Source organism: Carettochelys insculpta, chromosome 2 (assembly GCF_033958435.1).
Source record: "Carettochelys insculpta isolate YL-2023 chromosome 2, ASM3395843v1, whole genome shotgun sequence".
NCBI classification, from domain to species: domain Eukaryota; kingdom Metazoa; phylum Chordata; order Testudines; family Carettochelyidae; genus Carettochelys; species Carettochelys insculpta.
Window position 1 is genome coordinate 276,440,995 of NC_134138.1, and position 19,502 is coordinate 276,460,496.

At 46.9% G+C, this 19,502-nt stretch overlaps 1 protein-coding gene across 2 annotated transcripts in view; it reads right to left on the reverse strand.

Annotated features, from left to right (window-relative positions):
- The window catches only part of PTH1R (parathyroid hormone 1 receptor), a 188,790-nt gene that overhangs the window by 8,287 nt on the left and 161,001 nt on the right, over positions 1-19,502 (reverse strand). For both annotated transcript variants that reach the window (XM_074985261.1, XM_074985260.1), the window contains 4 exons: positions 18,765-18,825; positions 13,293-13,359; positions 9,586-9,680; positions 1,333-1,474 (listed from right to left, as the gene is read on the reverse strand). In XM_074985261.1, the coding sequence (XP_074841362.1) occupies positions 1,333-1,474; positions 9,586-9,680; positions 13,293-13,359; positions 18,765-18,825 (365 nt within the window). The remainder of the gene's footprint in view (positions 1-1,332; positions 1,475-9,585; positions 9,681-13,292; positions 13,360-18,764; positions 18,826-19,502) is intronic.

A 19,502-nucleotide genomic window follows, 5' to 3' on the forward strand; every position in this document is an offset into this window, starting at 1 on the left:
GAGGCCGCCTTGGCTATGACCATCTTGTGGCCCACTGAGATGAAGGTGGGCCCTACGTACAGCCCCTTCACTAGCCTAGGTGCCCATCCTGGATTTAAAGCACCATGCAAGCACTGGTCAGTTGACACGTCTGTGCTGGACTATGGTAGCATATGAACATTTGCGTCCTGTTGCAGAGGCCCTTCAAAAGGCTTTGCAGGAGCAGCTACTCAATGCCGGCCTGTGCCATTTTCCTGTTGTGGGAGCATTTTCAGCCTTTCAGAAAGGATCCCGTTTTGCATCAGGACAAAGTCAGGTTCTTTAGAAATTTTTCACAACCCCTACCCCCACCACCAGTGCTCTTGGAAGATCCCACAGCCCACGGCGTCAGGGCACTCAGTGGGGAAGCGGCCGTCCCAGGTTCCAACCCATACTCTGAGCCAGGCAGAGCAGAGAACGGCAGCTCCCTCTGCTACTTCTCAGGTGGGTACCCAAATTGCTCCTCCATGGAGTATAGCTCTCTAACACTCTTGCTGGAGCTGTTCCACCTTGTACAAATACGTACTTAGAGGTGGGAGAAAGGGGCTGACCCTACAGACCCATGTTAGGGCAGTCATTTGTAGGTAGACCATCCAGGATCAGTTGAAATGAGACACCTGTCACGCATTCCCTGGACACCCAAATGGGAGTCCAGGTTGCACAAAGAATGCAGGGCCTGGCCGGCCTGTTGGAGGTCAAGTCTGAATCTGCACTTCCCCAGGCTTTTGATCCAGGGTTTATCTGAGCCCAGCTGTAACTTCCCAGCCTCCTGTCAGCCACGCTAGTCAGTCGCTTAAGACTTTAAACTATCCGTCAGTGGATGGCCCTTAAGATGTGCAGAATGCACGTCACACAGTTTTCGTCAGAGGGCAGCATTCATTTTGGCTACCAGAGCGCAATCCTGAACTTGGATTCCTCTGCCCCTGCTTCTCATTGACTGCTGTGGGGCACTGCGGTGGGGCACTGCCATTCATGTGAGTGGATCAGTTTTCAGAACGAGGACACAATGATTTGAGACCAGCTGGTTTAAATGCATGCGGTTCTCTTAACCGATCCCAGCTGGGGTTCTAACCAGACCTCAAGGGATTTTCGTGGAAAAATGACATTAAAACAGTAAAATTCTCTGCCTGACACACTGCCCCAAATGCCTCACAAATACATCTATATCCAGTGCCAAAGTACAGCCGTTAAGTATTGGGAATTAGGCACATATTAAAAATCCTTTTCCAAACACATTTGATGCCCTCTTTCCATCCCACCAACCATCACTACATTGCCCATAAAATGCCCCGGAAGTTTAACAGGGTACTATACCTGGAAAGAGTTGAACAGCATTTCATAGTGCATTTGAACTTGCCAAAGAATCCCTGACACTTCTGTGTATGGCATAGCCATGAAAACTATATAGTGAACTCCAAACAGAGGCATAAGGACGAGAGTAGATTTCAGCAGCTTCCTGTGGGAACAGGGGAAGGAGAGAACACATGGAGAAAGTCACGAGTCTGAATTATCCTCTGGAACAAGAGCCGGCTGCTTAGGGTCTGGATTGAGGTAAAGTGATGGGATGGAAGGAGCTTGCCCATGATGTGCCACATTTTGGATATCTAGTCTCCACGCCTGTTAAGCCAATACCTTCCACCAGCAATAAAAGGTGGTGCTGTTCCACATTAGGGCTGGGCTGCCTATGCTCAGGAGGAAGAGTTTCAACACTGAGTGGAGCTTGCATCCTCTGGGGGGCAGGCCTCTCTTGTCGGAGCAGAGCAACTGAGCTCGATGTCAGGCAGCAGGGCTAGAAGGAGGCACTGGAGAGAACACAACCCCATCCTATGGAATGGGGCAACGCCTCTGCTATCGCCTTGCGGTTCCCTGGGGTGTAATGTGTGCTGGAAGTCCTCTAGATGGAGGAGCTACTCCACCTCACCAGAAGCCTGAGCCTTTGATACATCCCAGACCCTAGCATTTGGCTGTTTTATCCCTCGGAGGCCTAAGAGCACAGGCACTGACCAGAATTGAGGCTGATCAAGGAATGGAAACAACTGCCAGTGATTACAATTGCCAAACTGAGGCAGCTAGCAAGGGGGCACTGTTTCCAGGAGAGCTGGTGCTTTCACTGCCCAACGACTGACAATTAAAAAATAAAAACAGCTGAATCCCTCCAAGCCACAATTAACAGCAAGTCTCTCTGAGCGAGAAATAAACAAACAGAGAAGTCACGGGTGTGACATGGCAGCCAAATAAACGTTGCATTTTTAGGCCAAATTCCAGCACCACTTCCAATAAAACACAGAATCCAGGGACTGGAAGGGACCTCAAGAGGTCATGGAGTCCAGCCCCCTGGACTCATGGCAGGACTGAGTATTATCTCACTTTTGGATAATCTTTTGGGAGGAACCCAGGAGAGGAGATCTCGGAATCCTGAATTATTTTGCTTTCTCTCCTCGAGCTGTTGTATGCTGAATCATTTGAACTTGAGCCTACAAACGCTCTGGGAGTTCTCTAGCTGTGGAGGTCTCTCGGTTATTTACTTTCACAGTCAAACTTTGACTATGTTGCAAATATGCTTCATTGTCAAGGAATGAAAAAAAAAACAAAAACAGGACAAAATTCCAAATTTCCCATGAATAGTTAGCTTCACTTGAGCAATCACATTGTAGTTCAGCAAATGTTTCCAGGCAGCTTGAAAGAGGAAGTTTTAAAAAACAAGGAGGGAAAAATATAGAAAAAGGAAGGGTGGAATTTTACAGTACAGCTAAAGCCTTTTGCTTTATGCTCTTGCTTTAAAGTCAACCCAGCAGAGTGATGATTGAAAACTGTTAATTATTTTGGTTAAAGTACTGGGACCCCATTCTGCTAGGCTCTGTACAAATATCATTTATAGGCCCATATGCATTAGAGGTGCAAGGGGTGAGAATGCATCCCCCCCCGCCCGCGATCTCCAGTTTCTCTTCCTTTCTCCCTGCTGCATTGTGCGGGGGGGGGGGGGGGGGCAGACAGGCATGATGGGAAACCCAAGGCACCCTGGGAGCTGTAGCTCTTTGTCCAACTCTCTGTCTAGAGAGCTGGCCCTGGAGAACAGAAGGTATTAGTTTCCCAGTATGTCCTTCGTTGCTAGCAATGGGAGAAGGAGGGGAAAACTCTTCTTAGAGATGGAAACTAACTACAAACATGTCTTAGATGCTGCTGTGAATGTACTGTCATGAAGAAAAGTTTGCCATTACCTAACTTCATTATTACTAGCCAACATTTTAAAAGGCTGTGTCTACCTAGGAACTAACTTTGAAGTTAACTTCGAATTTAGGCACTACTTCGAAGTAGCCAGAAGAGAGTCTGCACACATTTCCCTTCAAAGTTAACTTCAAAGTAGGGAGCCCAACTTCAAAGTCCTTACTCCATTCCTGGGAATAGAGTAGTGCCCCACTTCAAAGTTTAACTTCAAAGTAACGTGTGTGTAGACGCTCAACTTTGAAGGGGTGTGAGATCTAGGGAGGTAATTGGCAAATCTGGGCTCCACCAAAATCAATGAGAGTTTTGCCATTGACTTTAAAATAAAGCCAGGGTTTTACTCTTAAGTGACAGGGCCAAGGTCTCATAGAAAGTCTGGGCACAGGCAGTAATTCCACTGAGACATTTTTTTTATTTTTGTCATGTAGACGCAGCCATAGTATTAACTGAAAAACTCCGAAGACGGAGAGTGGAATATTTTGGAATATTGTTTTTCACCTATAATATTACAGCAAGATCAGAGAAGGTGATTTCTACAAAGCCTTTATTACTCTCCACATTTTAGTATGTTACAGCAAAATCACTTTACCAGTCACTGTTTCCACTTAAATTTTTCATTAACCTCTCTTCTGCATACTCATTGCACCACTGTTTTGAATTCATTTCTATTTAAAAAAATTGTAGTCCACATTTCCACAATGAGCGCCCCCCAGCACCAGAAGTTCCTGTGTACAGGCCTCACGTAAGAGATGGCCTGGGAATGCTAAAAAGACAAGGCAGATGTAGGCATCCTTCAGTCTGCATAGACTATGGATCGCGCCCTTTAAAGTTGCAATTGAGGACTTCATTTACAGCGTCTATTGTGACTATGAAGACCCACACGAGAGTGACAGTCCTTGCTGCATCTCTTGCAGATGTGGTGGGTGTCTGGCAAGTCCTTATTGTGCTTTCTGTGCGCTCGCTTCTCCTCTGCTAGCTGTCTGATCTTCATCTCGCCCTTCTGAAGGCCCTTGTGTAACCCCTGCCTCCATCTGCTGCGGTCGTCTGCTAGTTCTTCCCAGTTGTCCAGCTCGATGTCTACCTCTCTGAGGTCTCTCTTGCAGACATCTTTGTAGCGCAACTGGGGGCATCCGGGAGGTCTTTTGCCAGAGGCTAGCTCACCATACAGGATGTCTTTTGGAATCCTTCCATCATTCATCCTGTGGACGTGGCCAAGCCAGCGGAGTCAATGCTGCCTGAGGAGGGTGTGCATGGTTGGGATTCCAGCTTGCTCGAGGACGGCTGTGTTGGTAATTCTGTCCTTCCATGATATTCCAAGGATGCGCCTGAGGCAGCGCAAGTGGAAGACGTTCAGCCTCTTTTCCTGGCGGGCATCCAGGGTCCAAGTCTCGCTGCCATAAAGGAGGGTGCTGAGGATGCAGGCTCTGTAGACTTGCATTTTGGTGTGAGTGTACAGCTTGTTGTTATTCCACACTCTCTTGCTGAGTCTGGACAGAGTTGTGGCCGATTTTCCGATCCTCCTATTTAGCTCCGTGTCCAACGACAGGGTGTCAGTGATGGTGGACCCGAGGTAAATGAACTTGTGGACGACCTCTAACGTATAGTTGTCAATGCTGATTGATGGGGATTCAGTAACATCCTGACCGAGCACATTTGTTTTCATTAGACTGATGGTAAGCCCAAAGTCCTTGCACGTTTTGGAGAACTGATCCAGCAGTTTTTGAAGCTGGTCTTCTGTGTGAGACACTACAGCAGCATCGTCTGCGAACAGCATGTCTCTGATGAGGACTTCCCGCACCTGAGACTTGGCTTTCAGCCTTGCAAGATTAAACAGTTTCCCATCAGATCTTGTGTGCAGCAAGATGCCCTCTGTTGAAGATCCAAAGGCGTGCTTCAGGAGGAGTGCGAAGAAGATCCCGAACAATGTCGGAGCAAGCACGCATCCTTGTTTGACGCCGCTCCTGATTCTGAAAGAATCCGATAATGCGCCGTCATATTGGATGGTTCCTCTCATGTCTTCATGGAACGACTGGATCATCTTGAGTAACCGTGGAGGACAGCCTATCTTGTGGAGCAGTTTGAACAGACCATCCCTGCTGACCAAGTCAAAGGCCTTGGTCACGTCAATGAAGGCTATGTAGAGTGGCTTCCTCTGCTCCCTGCACTTCTCCTGCAGCTGCCTTAGAGAGAAGACCACGTCAACGGTAGACCTCTCTGCGCGGAATCCGCACTGCGATTCGGGGTACACCCTCTCAGCAATCTTCTGGAGTCTGCCAAGGATGACGCGAGCGAACAGTTTACCAGTGATGCTTAGGAGGGAGATTCCATGGTAGTTGTTAAATAACAAGGCAGACAAAGACCAGAAAATCACCTGAGTCTCAAGGCAGAGCCAGGACGAAAACTGAGGTTTCCCAAATGGCAGGCCAAGGTCCTAGCAACTGGACTAGGCTACTCCACAGCTGCTTGTTGATTCCTCCGTACATGGTGCAGATGTCCACAACACAAATACCGCTGTCATTGTCAGCCCTTGAGGGCTGCACCAGTAGAGAGGACATGTGCCAAACTGATCTTGGAGCTGAACTCTCTCAGCCTATTCCCTGGTCCCTTCAGGTTAGGGTCAATGCTGCCTCTGGGAGCACGGAGAGGAGGCTTGGTTCCCCTCCACTGGAACTCTAGCTGGCTTGGTGGAAAGCAGAAGAAGCAGGGCAGAGACTGAGCGTGCATGGGCACTGTCCCTGCTCTGGAAGCGAGTAGGAGCATTTGATCTCTCACGGTTCCTGCTGTCTCATGCCGGACTGCAGTTTGGTGCTGTGGATCACGACCTTAGAATCATAGAATCATAGAAGAGTAGGACTGGAAGGGACCTCGAGAGGCCATCGAGTCCAGCGCCCTGCCCTCATGGCAGGACCAAGCATTTTCTAGACCATCCCTGCAACCCATCTATCTAACCTCTTCTTAAATAGCTCCAGTGATGGAGGTTCTACCACCTCCCTTGGCAATTCGTTCCAGTGTTTGATCACCCTAGCTGCGTCTACACGTGCACGCTGCTTCGAAGTAGCGGCACCAACTTCGAAATAGTGCCCGTCGCGTCTACACGCGTCGGGCGCTATTTCGAAGTTAACTTCGACGTTAGGCGGCGAGACGTCGAAGTCGCTAACCTCATGAGGAGATAGGAATAGCGCCCTACTTCGATGTTCAACGTCGAAGTAGGGACCATGTAGACGATCCACGTCCCGCAACATCGAAATTGCCGGGTCCTCCATGGCGGCCATCAGCTGGGGGGTTGAGAGATGCTCTCTCTCCAGCCCCTGCGGGGCTCTATGGTCACCGTGGGCAGCAGCCCTTAGCCCAGGGCTTCTGGCTGCTTCTGCGGCAGCTGGGGATCTATGCTGCAGGCACAGGGTCTGCAACCAGTTGTCAGCTCTGTGGATCTTGTGTTGTTTAGTGCAACTGTGTCTGGGAGGGGCCCTTTAAGGGAGCGGCTTGCTGTTGAGTCCGCCCTGTGACCCTGTCTGCAGCTGTGCCTGGCATCCCTATTTCGATGTGTGCTACTTTGACGTGTAGACGTTCCCTCGCTGCGCCTATTTCGATGTTGGGCTGAGCAACGTCGAAGTTGAACATCGACGTTGCTGGCCCTGGAGGACGTGTAGACGTTATTCATCGAAATAGACTATTTCGATGTTGGCTGCACGTGTAGACGTAGCCCCTGACAGTTAGGAACTTTTTCCTAATGTCCAGCCTGAACCTCCCCTGCTGCAATTTCAGTCCATTGCCTCTTGTTCTATCCTCAGAGGCAAGGAAGAACAAGTTCCCTCCCTCTGCCTTATGATACCCTTTTAAATACCTGAAAACTGCTATCATGTCCCCCCTCAATCTTCTCTTTTCCAAACTAAACAAGCCCAATTCTTTCAGCCTTTCTTCATAGGTCATGTTCTCTAGACCTGTGGTCATTCTCGTTGCTCTCCCCTCCAATTTCTCCACATCCTTCCTGAACTGCGGTGCCCAGAACTGGACACAATACTCCAGCTGAGGCCTAACCAGCGCAGAGTAGAGCGGGAGAATGACTTCTCGTGTCTTGTTCACGACACACCTGTTAATGCATCCTAGAATCATGTTTGCCTTTTTCACAACAGCATCACACTGTTGACTCATATTTAGCTTGTGGTCCACTATAACCCCCAGATCCCTTTCTGCTGTACTCATTCCTAGGCAGTCCTTTCCCATTCTGTATGTGTGACACTGATTGTTCCTTCCTAAGTGGAGCACTTTGCATTTGTCCTTATTAAACTTCATCCTGTTTACCTCAGCCCATTTCTCCAGTTTATCCAGATCATTTTGAATTATGACCCTATCCTCCAAAGAAGTTGCAACCCCTCCCAGCTTGGTATCATCTGCAAACTTAATAAGTGTACTTTCTATGTCAATATCTAAATCGTTAATGAACATATTGAACAGAACCGGTCCTAAAACAGACCCCTGCGGAACCCCACTAGTTACACTTTTCCAGCCGGATTGAAAACCATTAATAACTACTCTCTGGGTACAGTTATCCAGCCAGTTGTTCACACACCTTATAGTAGCCCCATCTAAGTTGTGTCTGTGTAGTTTATTGATAAGTATATTATGTGATACCATGTCAAATGCTTTACTGAAGTCTAGGTATACCACATCCACTGCTTCTCCCTTATCCACAAGACTCATTATTCTGTCAAAGAAAGCTATTAGATTGGTTTGACATGATCTGTTTTTAACAAAGCCATGCTGGCTGTTCCCTAGCACCTTACCACCTTCCAAATGCTTGCAGATGATTTCTTTAATTACCTGCTCCATTATCTTTCCTGGCACAGAAGTTAAGCTGACTGGCCTGTAGTTTCCCAGGTTATTCTTGTTCCCCTTTTTATAAATGGGTACTATATTTGCCCTTTTCCAGTCTTCTGGAATCTCTCCCGTCTCCCACAATTTACCAAAAATGATTGCTAAAGGCTCAGATACCTCTTCTATCAGCTCCTTGAGGATTCTAGGATGCATTTCATCAGGCCCTGGTGATTTGCAGACATCTAATTTTTCTAAGTAAATTTTAATTTGTTCTTTTCTTATTTCAACTTCTAAACCTACCCCTTTTTCACTAGCATTCTCTATGTCAGGCATTCCTTCAGATTTCTCAGTGAAGACCGAAACAAAGAAATCATTAAACATCTCTGCCATTTCCAAATTCCCTGCTACTGTTCCTCCCTCCTCACTGACCAATGGCCCTACCCTCTCCTTAGTCTTCCTCTTGTTACCAATGTATTTGTAAAAAGCCTTCTTGTTTCCCTTTATGCTTGTAGCTAGTTTGAGCTCATTTTGTGCCTTAGCCTTTCTAATCTTGCTCCTGCATGCTCGTGTTGTTTGCCTATATTCATCCTTTGTAATTTATCCTAGTTTCCATTTCTTATAAGATTCCTTTTTCATTTTGAGATCATGCAAGATCTCCTGGTTAAGCCAAGGCAGTCTTTTGCCATGTTTTCTATCTTTCCTATGCAGCGGGATAGCTTGCTTTTGGGCCTTTAATCATGTCCCTTTGAAAAACTGCCAACTCTCCTCAGCCATTTTCCCCCTCAGTTTAGCTTCCCATGGGACCTTACCTACCAGCTGTCTGAGTTTACTTTGAAGTGCTCCCCTCTGTTCGGCACTGGTGAGGCAAACAAAATGGTTAGGAGGCTGGAGCACATATCCTGTCTCAGTGAGGTCATGACCCTACAAGGAAAGGCTGAGGGATTTGGGCTTATTTAGTTTATGGAAGAGAAGAGTGAGGGGTGATTTGATAGCAGCCTTCTACTTCCTGAAGGGGAGCTCTAAAGAGGATGGAGAGAGGCTGTTCTCAGTAGCGATGGCAGAACAAGGAGCAATGGTCTGAAACACAGTGCAGGAGGTATAGGTTGGATATTAGGAAAAACTATTTCCCCAGGAGGGTGGTGAAGCACTGGAATGCGTTACTGAGAGAAGTGGTGGAATCTCCATCCCTAGAGGTCTTTAAGTCTTGTCTTGACAAAGCCCTGGCTGGGATGATTTAATTGGGGTTGTTCCTGCTTTAGGCAGGTGGCTGGATTAGATGACCTCCTGAGGTCCCTTCCAGCCCTAGGATTCTATGATTCTATGAAAATCAAGACATCTGGTCACCCTAAACATGCTCCCCCATGGCAGAAACCCCCAGCCCACTTCCCTAACCCGACGGCGATTTGCTGCTCATTGGGCAGAATGGGGTACACAGGTCTGCATAGAAGCCCCCACGGGTGCCTGACATACTGGGGATTTGATTTTACCCACTGTGCTCACACAACCACCATAGGCAGAAAGGGGACGCACCTGTACTGTTGTCTTGTATCGCACCTTCCTGCGTTTGTCTCCCGCAGCTTGGTTGCTAGGACTCGGATAATATTCATAAAAAGAATAAAGTTTACCTGGAAAAGAGAAAGACTTTTTAAAATCATAAAGCCAAACACTGTGGTGCTACTGGATAGAGATGGCATCTCCCCAGGGCCCCATCCTAGGTGTTTCCAGCAAGCATCCTCACCCCTTGCCAGGGAAGGTGAAGGTACAAAGTTCCTTTGGGAGATCAGCTGTCAGCATCCTCAGGCCAAGTGTGCCTGAGCTGAATGTTGTGCCAAGGAGCTAAGGAAGGTCTCCCTGCCTTTTTGTGGTCCCTAGCAGACCCCATTATGTCCAATGTTGTTGTTATCTCATGGTGGTAACAGGCACATGGGACCAGATTATCTTGACAGTTAAGAAGAAATTCACTCCTGAGCAAGGAGCCTGCCTGATGGCCAATGGTCTGTTTGAAAACCACGCGACAGGGGGAATATTTTTTCATGGAAAATACTGATTCATCCAAACCCAACTTCTCGTGGAAATACGTTGGCCTCAGTGATGTTTTCCGAGCTGCGGAATGGAACATTTAGTCAGAACGCAAGACCGGCCCGACACCCAGACTAGCCAACAGCTCACCTGGAAGTGCAAGACTCCAGTTCAAGCCCCTATGCCACACTGGGAAGAGCAGGGAGGCAAAACTTGGCCTACCCATCCCACCCCACCAGGCTAGAGGGTCCATGGCTCTTTTTGACCCAAACAATATGTAGTTATTTATATACAGCAGGACAGCTGCAGTAGAAGAGATTGAAAGTTAGCCTATTTCCCCAGGACCCTTGCCTGGGGTGTGAGAGACCCACATTTTGGATGTTCTCATCTTTACCTCAATGTGAGATGAGAACAGATTTCAAAACCTGGAATTCTTGTTTTCTGGCCAGGCTTAATTACGCAAAACTTCACGGCATTAAGGTGTGGGTTTTGTCTCTCCACCCGGCTCCTCCGTGGGGTACCCGAGTGCCTTAAAACAGCTGAATGACCAGAACCTGCTTCAACAGGTGATTGAAAATCAGCTTCTGAATGAGTCTTCTCCACCTACTCCCATCCCACCAGTCAGGTGCCCTTCACTCAGGATCAAGGCCTATTGGCTGGACAAGGTTGTGCGGGGAGCAGCTTTTGTGACCTCTGCTCTTGCTCCATGCATAGGGGATTTTAGTGTCTGTGGTGGTTAACACAGAAGCTTTCAACAGCCTTTAAAGGAAGTTGAAAGACAGATCATGAGAGCTGTAGTGAGAAGGGAAAGCATCAGGGAAAGGAATAAAATATGTTTGTGGCTTGGAGAGCTGTGTGAAACTGGTCTGCATGTTTCTGTGGTTCATTTATTACTTATGTCACAGCTGAGATCAAGGCCCCATTGTGCTAGGAACTGTACAAACACACAGTACAAGAAGCAGCCTCTGCACTGAAGAACATGTCATCTACATAGACAAGACAGACCACAGAGGAAGGAATGGGAGTTTCGTTGCTGTCACTTTACAGACAGGGATGTGAGATCAAGGGAGGTTATTGGCAAATCTGGGCTCCACCAAAATCAATGAGAGTTTTGCCATCAAGTTTAAAATAAAGCCAGGGTTTTACTCTTAAGTGACAGGGCCAAGGTCACATAGAAAGTCTGAGCAGAGGCAGGAATTTCACTAAGACATTTCAGCTCCTAGCCTAACATCTTGGTCATGAGGTCATCCTTTCTCTCTGGCTACAAATGGTCAAGCCATTGGGCTGTCTCTGGCTTGTGTTTGTTTCTTTGCTGTCCTTCCAAACACCTCAAACCTCCAACTTGATACTGTCTTATCACAGAACTTATGATCCCAATCTCAAGGAAACAAAGAAGGAAATTCCTCTTGCCTTCCAGAAACACCAGCAAAGCTTTGAAGGAAATGCGAACAATGGAAGGACTTCTATGTTAGCTGCTCCATAGAGGGTCTCTCAACCTTGTAAACCCAGAACTGTCTGAGAGCACACCCAGAAAACGCAAAACGTCATTGCAAAACAGATGACAAACCAATGCGGGAATTGAAAAGACAACCAAATGTGCAACAGGAACCCACAGGAACTAAACGGAAACAACCCACACTATATGTTTGCATGATAAATAGTTGCATTTGTAAATATCCTTGTCGAACCTCAGGAAGAAGCATTCTCTTTACAAGGACAAACATCCCTTGCCATTTACTAACCGGGCTTTAAATTAAATGCAATGGGCTTGCTGGCAATCAACCACTTAAACTATCTGAATTGTGTCTTCCACCCGACAGTGTTCTTTCCAATGATCATTGTGTGGTCTTGGCACTTTGCTCCTTCCTTTGCACAGAGGGAGTCAACACAGTCAGCTGGAGAATTTCCGTCAAAACCAAATTTGATCAAGGGTAGAAAATAAAAAAATAATAACTATGGACCAGCACATGAATGTCAGAAGGTTTCATTTGCAGAGGGGTGCTCACCCACACTGCTCTGTGACATGGTTTGTAAGAAGAATCAAGTCCATTCAGTCTGATCCCAATCTCTCTAAAGTCAGTGGAAAGACAATAGGAACAGACGCTTGCATGCATACAGGAGAGCTAAAATGCCTGGGCAGAGAAAGTCTCTCTCTTTATCATCTGTCAGAGGGCAAGGGAAAGGGAAAAAGTAGGGGAAATAGAGGAGATAATTTATGCAAATTGAAACAGATTTCCCAGGATAACTAAGGCCCCAGTCCTGCAAACACTTAGGCCATGTCTACATTACCTGGAAGATTGAGCTGCTCAGAGTCAGTCTTCCGGGGTTTGATTTCACACGCCTGGTAGAGACGCACAAAATCAACCTGTCAGGGACTGGCAGTGGATCATAACGGGGAGTAAGAGAGGCCAAAGGGAGAAACTCTCCTGTTGACCTTCTTCAGTGAGGATGGCCAGGTAAGTCAATTTCAGATAAGTCCATTCCAGCTACGCAACTGCCATAGCTAGAATTGCATATCTGAAATCAATTTAACTTCCTAGTGTAGACCAAGCCTTAAGCAGGAACATTACTTCATTCAGGCGAGTCAACCCATCTGTTTAAAGCTTTCCATTCCTGCCTCAGAAGAGGTCGGAGTCATTCCAACCCACTGATGTTTTCCATTCTGTTACTCCCGCTGCTACCTTCAGTCTGGGAAGCTGAATTGTTCTCCTACTGATATTGGGCTAATGATACTCAGAACTGACTAGCAGCAAGACCTGCTATACTCCACCTTCAACAAGCAAACTCCAGGTCATGGCTAGCCCTTTCCAAATGGGCGAGCAAATCTAGAATAGGAGCTCATGGCAATCAAACCACTCAAGATGCATAGGTTCAGTTCACAGGAGAATTCCAGGCTGCAAGGCTTAACTTATCTTCCTCCATGCAGAAGCCGAGCAAGATCACCCTCTTCCTCTCATGGGCTTCTGAGTACCAGGAGGGTTGGAAAGACCCTGATTCTTAGAGGACAGGTGTTTGTCTCTGCCTGAAAATCAAGCTCCTTGAAGATGTGTCAAGCCAAGGCCCACAAAGTGGAGCCTGTCACTAGTCACTTCCACACACCCCCTGACCCCGTGTGTATTTGATTAAAAGCTTGGGCTCACAGCCTGAGTTTCTTTCCTCCTGCAGCCTCGTACTAGCTCCCACTCCCCTTGCTGACCCAAAGCAAATCTGGTACTCACCACAATAGCTGCCAGGATGGGCACCTGAACGATCCATTTTAAGTTACCGGCGCTCAAGTCCCAACACCTAGGAAGAGATTGGCAGGACATCAGAAAATCCTCCTCTGGCCTGGCATGCAGCCTCTCCTTCCTGTTTGCAGCTCCGAGTTGAAAGCGGGAACACTGCAGTTGCCCTATGTGTCCGTGGAACCACCTCAAACCCATCCCCAGCCTTTCATTACCCCATCAGCAATGATTGGCATCAAAACAGGCCCCCTTTTATCCATACTGTCTCCTTTTAAAAGCCAGGTTTGCACGTATTTGAAAACTTAGGCTCAGACCCTCCAAGCACTGAAATCAGTGGAAGTTGAGCATTACTCTGGGCAAATTTCAGGGACTTGCTCCTTTTGCATTGTCAAAGCTTGTGTCCAGTCCTCTTTGAACTGGAATTGTACATCCCAGGCCATAATGGCCACGGCTCAGCAAACTACAGGGTATGTTCTGTTACACCAGAAGTGGCACAGATCTAAGTTAAGGTGGGTTTTTCAACCAGCACAAAGACCCGTGTGGACACATCTGAATGGGCTTAAAACTAGTTCTCTCTGTTTAGCTTGCAAGTACAAATTTATCGCCACTAACTGCACTGATGGAATTAATGACACAGGCTTAAATTAAAGTTAACAGTGTCCACACAAGGCTTTAAAAATCCTACCTATAGTTAAAGCTTTGTGCATAGACCAGGCCCAGGCAAATGGTGCAGAGGCAGAAGTTGCAGCCCTGAAGAATGAAGCTCTCTATTGAGAAGAGCTGCATGAATCCCCTCCCCAACTTTTGCACTGTCAAGGAGGCTGACCCATACCTGGCAACTGGTTCATTCTCTTTACCTAGTCAATCCTGGGCCTCTCATTTCAGCTGCTAATAAGGGGAGAAGCACTGACTGAGTTTTTCTGACGTAGTCACCTCTGTGTTGGGAACTGGATTAAGGCCGCCAAAGATATTTCAAATAGGCCACTGAGGCTACGTCTACACTACTGAGTTATGTCAACATAACAGCCATTATTTTGAAATAACTTTGCTAGCATCTACACTAGGCACACATTGGCCATGTCTACACTATCCCAAAACATCGAAATGGCCATGCAAATGGCCATTTTGAGGTTTCCTAATCAAGCGCTGAAATACATATTCAGCGCCTCATTAGAATGCCGGCGGCCGCGGCACTTTGAAATTGCCGCAGCTTGCAGCCGTGCGGCTCATCCAGATGGGGCTCCTTTTCGAAAGGACCCTACCAACTTCGAAATCCCCTTATTCCTATCGGCAGATAGGAAAAAGAGGATTTCGAAGTTGCTGGGGTCCTTTCGAAAAGGAGCCCCGTCTGGATGAGCCGTGTGGCGGCGAGGCGCGTCAATTTTGAAGTGCCGTGGCTGCCGGCATTCTAGTGAGGTGCTGAATACGTATTTCAGCGCTTCATTAGTAAACTTTGAAATGGCCATTTGCACGGCCATTTCGAAGTTTTGGGGTAGTGTAGATGTGGTCACTATTGAGAAATAACTTCGAAATAGTGGGTGCATTATTTTGAAACAATTAACCCTCATTGCAGGAGGAATAACGCCTATTTCAAAGTAGCTATTTCGAGATTGGTGCTGACAGAACAGAGTTATTTACGAAAACAGCCACAATGACGTCGAGTGGTGCTATTTCAAACTAGCACTACATGTCTGGAAATGCTATTTCGGAACAGCTGGGTTCTATTTCGAAATGCATTTTGTGTGTAGTTGCGTTATTTCAAAGTAAGCTATTTCAAAATAGATGATTCGAAATATCTTATTTTGAAAATAACTCTATTGTGTAGATGTAGCTTGAGTGAGACCATCAGACGGGAACCCTCGCATTACACTGGCACTGCTGTGGACTGGATGGTCTCCAGCAATTAAGAAATGAAAGGATCTGCAGCCCTTTGTTGGCACCACACCACAGCAGCAGTTTGCATCTTCAGATCAGGAACCAGTGTTCGCTCCAGGCAGGTGTTTGACGAAGGCAAATAAAAGTGATGGCAAAACCATCAATGGGAGCGGAAGGTTTTTATGCCGATGAGCGTTCACAAATGCCCTGTGTCGAGGTGACAAGGATGGGTTGTTCTCTAATGAGCTGAACGGTGCCACTGTGATCAAAGTCACATACTTTTGGGAGGTAGCTGAATTAGTCTGTATCTTCAAAAACAACAAGAAGTCCTGTGGCACCTCATATAACAACAGATAATTTGGAGCATAAGCTTTCACACTTTGTCAGATGAATGAATGGGGGAGTTTTCAGAAGAGGGTATAAAGAGGGAGTCTCAGAAAAACATGTATGAGAACCCCTCGATCTCCCTGGACACACCATTTGGGAGTGCACTGAGGTTACCCTTTGCGTGTAGGACAGGAACATGGCTGCAGTATGGTTTTAGATTTGGATGTGTACGGAGCATGCAAGCTATGCTGAACAAGAAAATATCAGATCCATTTTAAAACCAGTAGTGCTTGTCGCTGGGGCTACACCCATCCCCTACCCAGTGCCCAGGGTGGCTTTGACTGAAACATGGCATATTTCAGAAGTCAGTGCAAAGTATGTTCAGCTTTTGGGTTTGGAGGTGGTAATGGTTGGGTTGGGTGTAGGGCGAAGGCTTGCGTAATTTGAATTGGTTAGTTGGACAAACATCTGCCAGAGATAATCGAGTTATGCCTAACTTCACCATGGGGGGTGGACAAAATGACCTCTCACGGTCTTTTTCAGCCGTATGTTTCTACGACTGATCTCAAAGTGTTTCAGTGTAGAGGAGGGGACAAGAGTGCTAAATAAGATGAAGATTGGTAAATCAATGGCTGAAGATGAGATCACTTGATCAACACAACTGGAGATACTAAGGTAAATAAAGAGGGGTCACGGGTGGCGGTGTGTTTCCTTGGATCAACTGGTGAATGGAGAACAAGATTAGCTGTGCCTCCTGGGAGGGGCAAGGAGGATACAAATAATTCAAACACCGTTCAGGATGTCACTCTCACAAGACAGGATCTAAAAGATGCTGAGAGGGATCTGGAAGCGAGGTTGAGGTGTAAGGTGGAGGAAAACATAGGAGAGGAGCAACATGGCTTTGGGAAGTGAAGGAGTAGTATAGGCACAATGTCTGTATTGAGATGCATTTGCAGAATGCTACATGGAGAGTGGAACTGCTGTGTAGGTTTATTGGTCTTGAGAAAGCATACGACAAACAAGAGGACCGTTTTTCATAGGTTGCCCAGGTAACCTGTGGAAATCATTGCCAGGTGATGTGAGGCTCAAAAGTACAACTGGGTTCAGAAAGGAGTTGGATGAGTTTGCAGAGGAGACGTCCTTCAATGGCTATTCACCAAGATGGTCAGAGAAACTGTCCCATACTTGGGGCAGTCCTAAACCTCTGACTACCGGAACCTGGGAAAGGGGTGTGGGATAGATCACTATATAATTGCCCTAGTTTGTATACATCCTCTGACGCTCTGGTATGGGCCACTTTTGGACACAGGACATTGGGCAAGATGGACCATGCTCCAATTCACAATTGATACTCTTATGACTTGGTTCTTTGGACTTGGAGTATTGAAATACTTGGGAGGGGGACTTCTAGAACTGGAGCTGTGACAGAAGCTGTACCAAGGGTCAAGAGCTAAGTGGGGTACCAAACATGGAATTTCAGAGAGTTTTGAGGTGACAGGGGTATTGAGACAAGACAGTGTGCTGAATCCACTTCTCTTCGTCCTATTTATGGTGGTAATTAGTCAGAGAACAAAGCCTGCAGAGATGGAGAAAACTAATGTATGTTGATGACATGGCTCTTTTCTTTGACAGCAAAGAGGAACTGGTAAATAGGGTATCAGAGTGGGCTGAAGACCTACCCAAATCTAAGGTGGAAAATCATGGTTTGAAGGTAAACACATCGACTATGCCTACACTACAGCGAGGTGTCAACAGAAGTTACTGTTGGAAGATATCTTCCAATAAAACTTCTGTCGACAGATTGTGACCACACACAATGGCAGATCACTGTCAAGCTGCTCTATCAACAGAGAGCAGCTGACTGCCCACCCATTTTCTCGACAGAATGGCCAACCCGAAGCATAGCAGACGTGGCTGCCTGGTGATCCAGAAGCCCAGTCTGTAGAAAAAGGGCCCCCTGGAGCATCCACATGGCTTTTTTGTCAACAGATTCTGTCAAGAAAGGCACTCTGCCTCGTGGTGGAGAGGAAGAAGGCTGTCGATGAAAGCACTGCATTCTGTCGACAATATGTTGGCAGAACACATTTTTAGTGTAGACACTCTGCAGGTTTTGTTGTCAAAATACCAGTTTTGTCAACAAAACCCTCTTGTGTAGACATAGCCATGGAGAATAGAAGTTATGCAGGTACAGCGGGCAGAAGGAGAGCTCAGAAGAACCAGAAGAAAGAAGCGATACCCTTAGGAAATATGCTTCGTGCCCTTGGTGAGAGAAAGAGTGAGAGAGAGTTCTGGGGAACTGAAAGAAAGAACTCAGTGCACAGAGGCAGTACGAAAAAGGATGGAGGAATATTGTGAGACTGGCAAATAAGTAAGAAATGGGAAGAAGAGGTGTTTGCTGCATGTTTGTCCCTGCCTGCTCTATGGTTTGAAAACTGTGAGGCTTATGAAGAAGGAAGATACAGGCAGTAGAAAGTAATATCCTGAAGAAAACAGCCAGCAAGCAGAGGGCAGAAAGTGAAAGAAATCGAGGGGAAGTGTACTTGAGACTCAGTGATAGAATGGACAGCACACAGTTGAGGAGGGCTGGATGTCTAATAATAATGGGAGGCAAATGACTAGCACAGAAAGCATGGGAGGAATGGGACATCCAGAAAGGACCTGAAAGATGGAAGATACAATACAAAAAACTGTCAATAGAAGTCTTAATATGAAAAGACTGGTAATTCCAAGACCTACCACTCCATGCCATGGATCAGAAAAAGTGGTGAAGGATCATGGATTACCTTCAACCTCAGGTATAGGGGAAAAGGAACTGAAAAGCAAGTGAAAGTAAAGTACTGACCTCTGCTGGATGGAAATGGAACTATTCTGATGTGTGTCATAAGCCCTGTAATGTTCAAGCAAATGGGGATTCTCTTTTAGATCAAGTGGTGGAGCTCTATGTTTGTGGAGTGTTAGAATAATAGTTCTGGCCCTGCAGACTTCCAACAGATCCCAGTGCACCAGCTGTGAAGTTGTGGGTGGCCACAGACTGGTGACATAATTTAAACTAAAGGCAAACCAGGAGAGCTGCAACAGAACTACAGAATTTCATCCCCTGCTCAGTGCATTCCCTGCCTGCATTGTAAGGCTTCAGATCTGCAGACCTATCTAGTTCTTTTCTCTGGGGTCTCTAATTCACCCACAAACTTCCTGGCGCCAAAATCACAGCCAAGACATGACAAAAGAACAGGACAAAAACAACACAAAATCCAACCGACTTACTCTGTGTCTGCTAGAGCGGCCCTCACGCTGGCCCACACCGTGACAATTACAGCAGGAAGTCCTGAAAACAAGAAAGTGCTCATCAGTAAATACAGCACACCACGCATACTCAGCCAGTGCAACCCAAGGGACCTAGAGATAACACGAAGGAAGGAATTTAGAGGAATCCTCCACCGCTCCAGTACAGCAGCGGTTCCCAGCCTTCTCCAGATGGAGACCCATTTTGACAATTCCGGAAGACTTCATGACCCAAGGCAGTTCAAAAACGGGTGAGGGGGTAGCAGTGCTGGAACTAGCTAATCTTGCACCTGAGGCAAGAATATAAAATTGCGCCCCTCATGTTTATATAGTCAGAGTAGTTATTTCACAGAACAAGGGAAAATACGTGAATAATAATAAAATAATAACACTACATTTACTATAGTTAATTATTATTTTATTATAGTTGATCTGAGTTGTGGCAGGGGAAAGATCCTCATCCTCCAAACTGCGTCTCTGCAGCTCCTCTAGCTTAAGCCCCACATTCAGAGGCTGGAGAGGGTAGTCACACTCAGGCACTGGGGGGGCTGGGGGAGTCACACTCAGGGGCTGGAAGGTCACACTCAGGCATGGGGGGGCTGGGGGAGTCACACTCAGGGGCTGGAAGGTCACACTCAGGCATTGGGGGGGCTGGGGGAGTCACACTCAGGGGCTGGAAGGTCACACTCAGGGGCTGGGAGAGGCTGCGGAAGTCACACT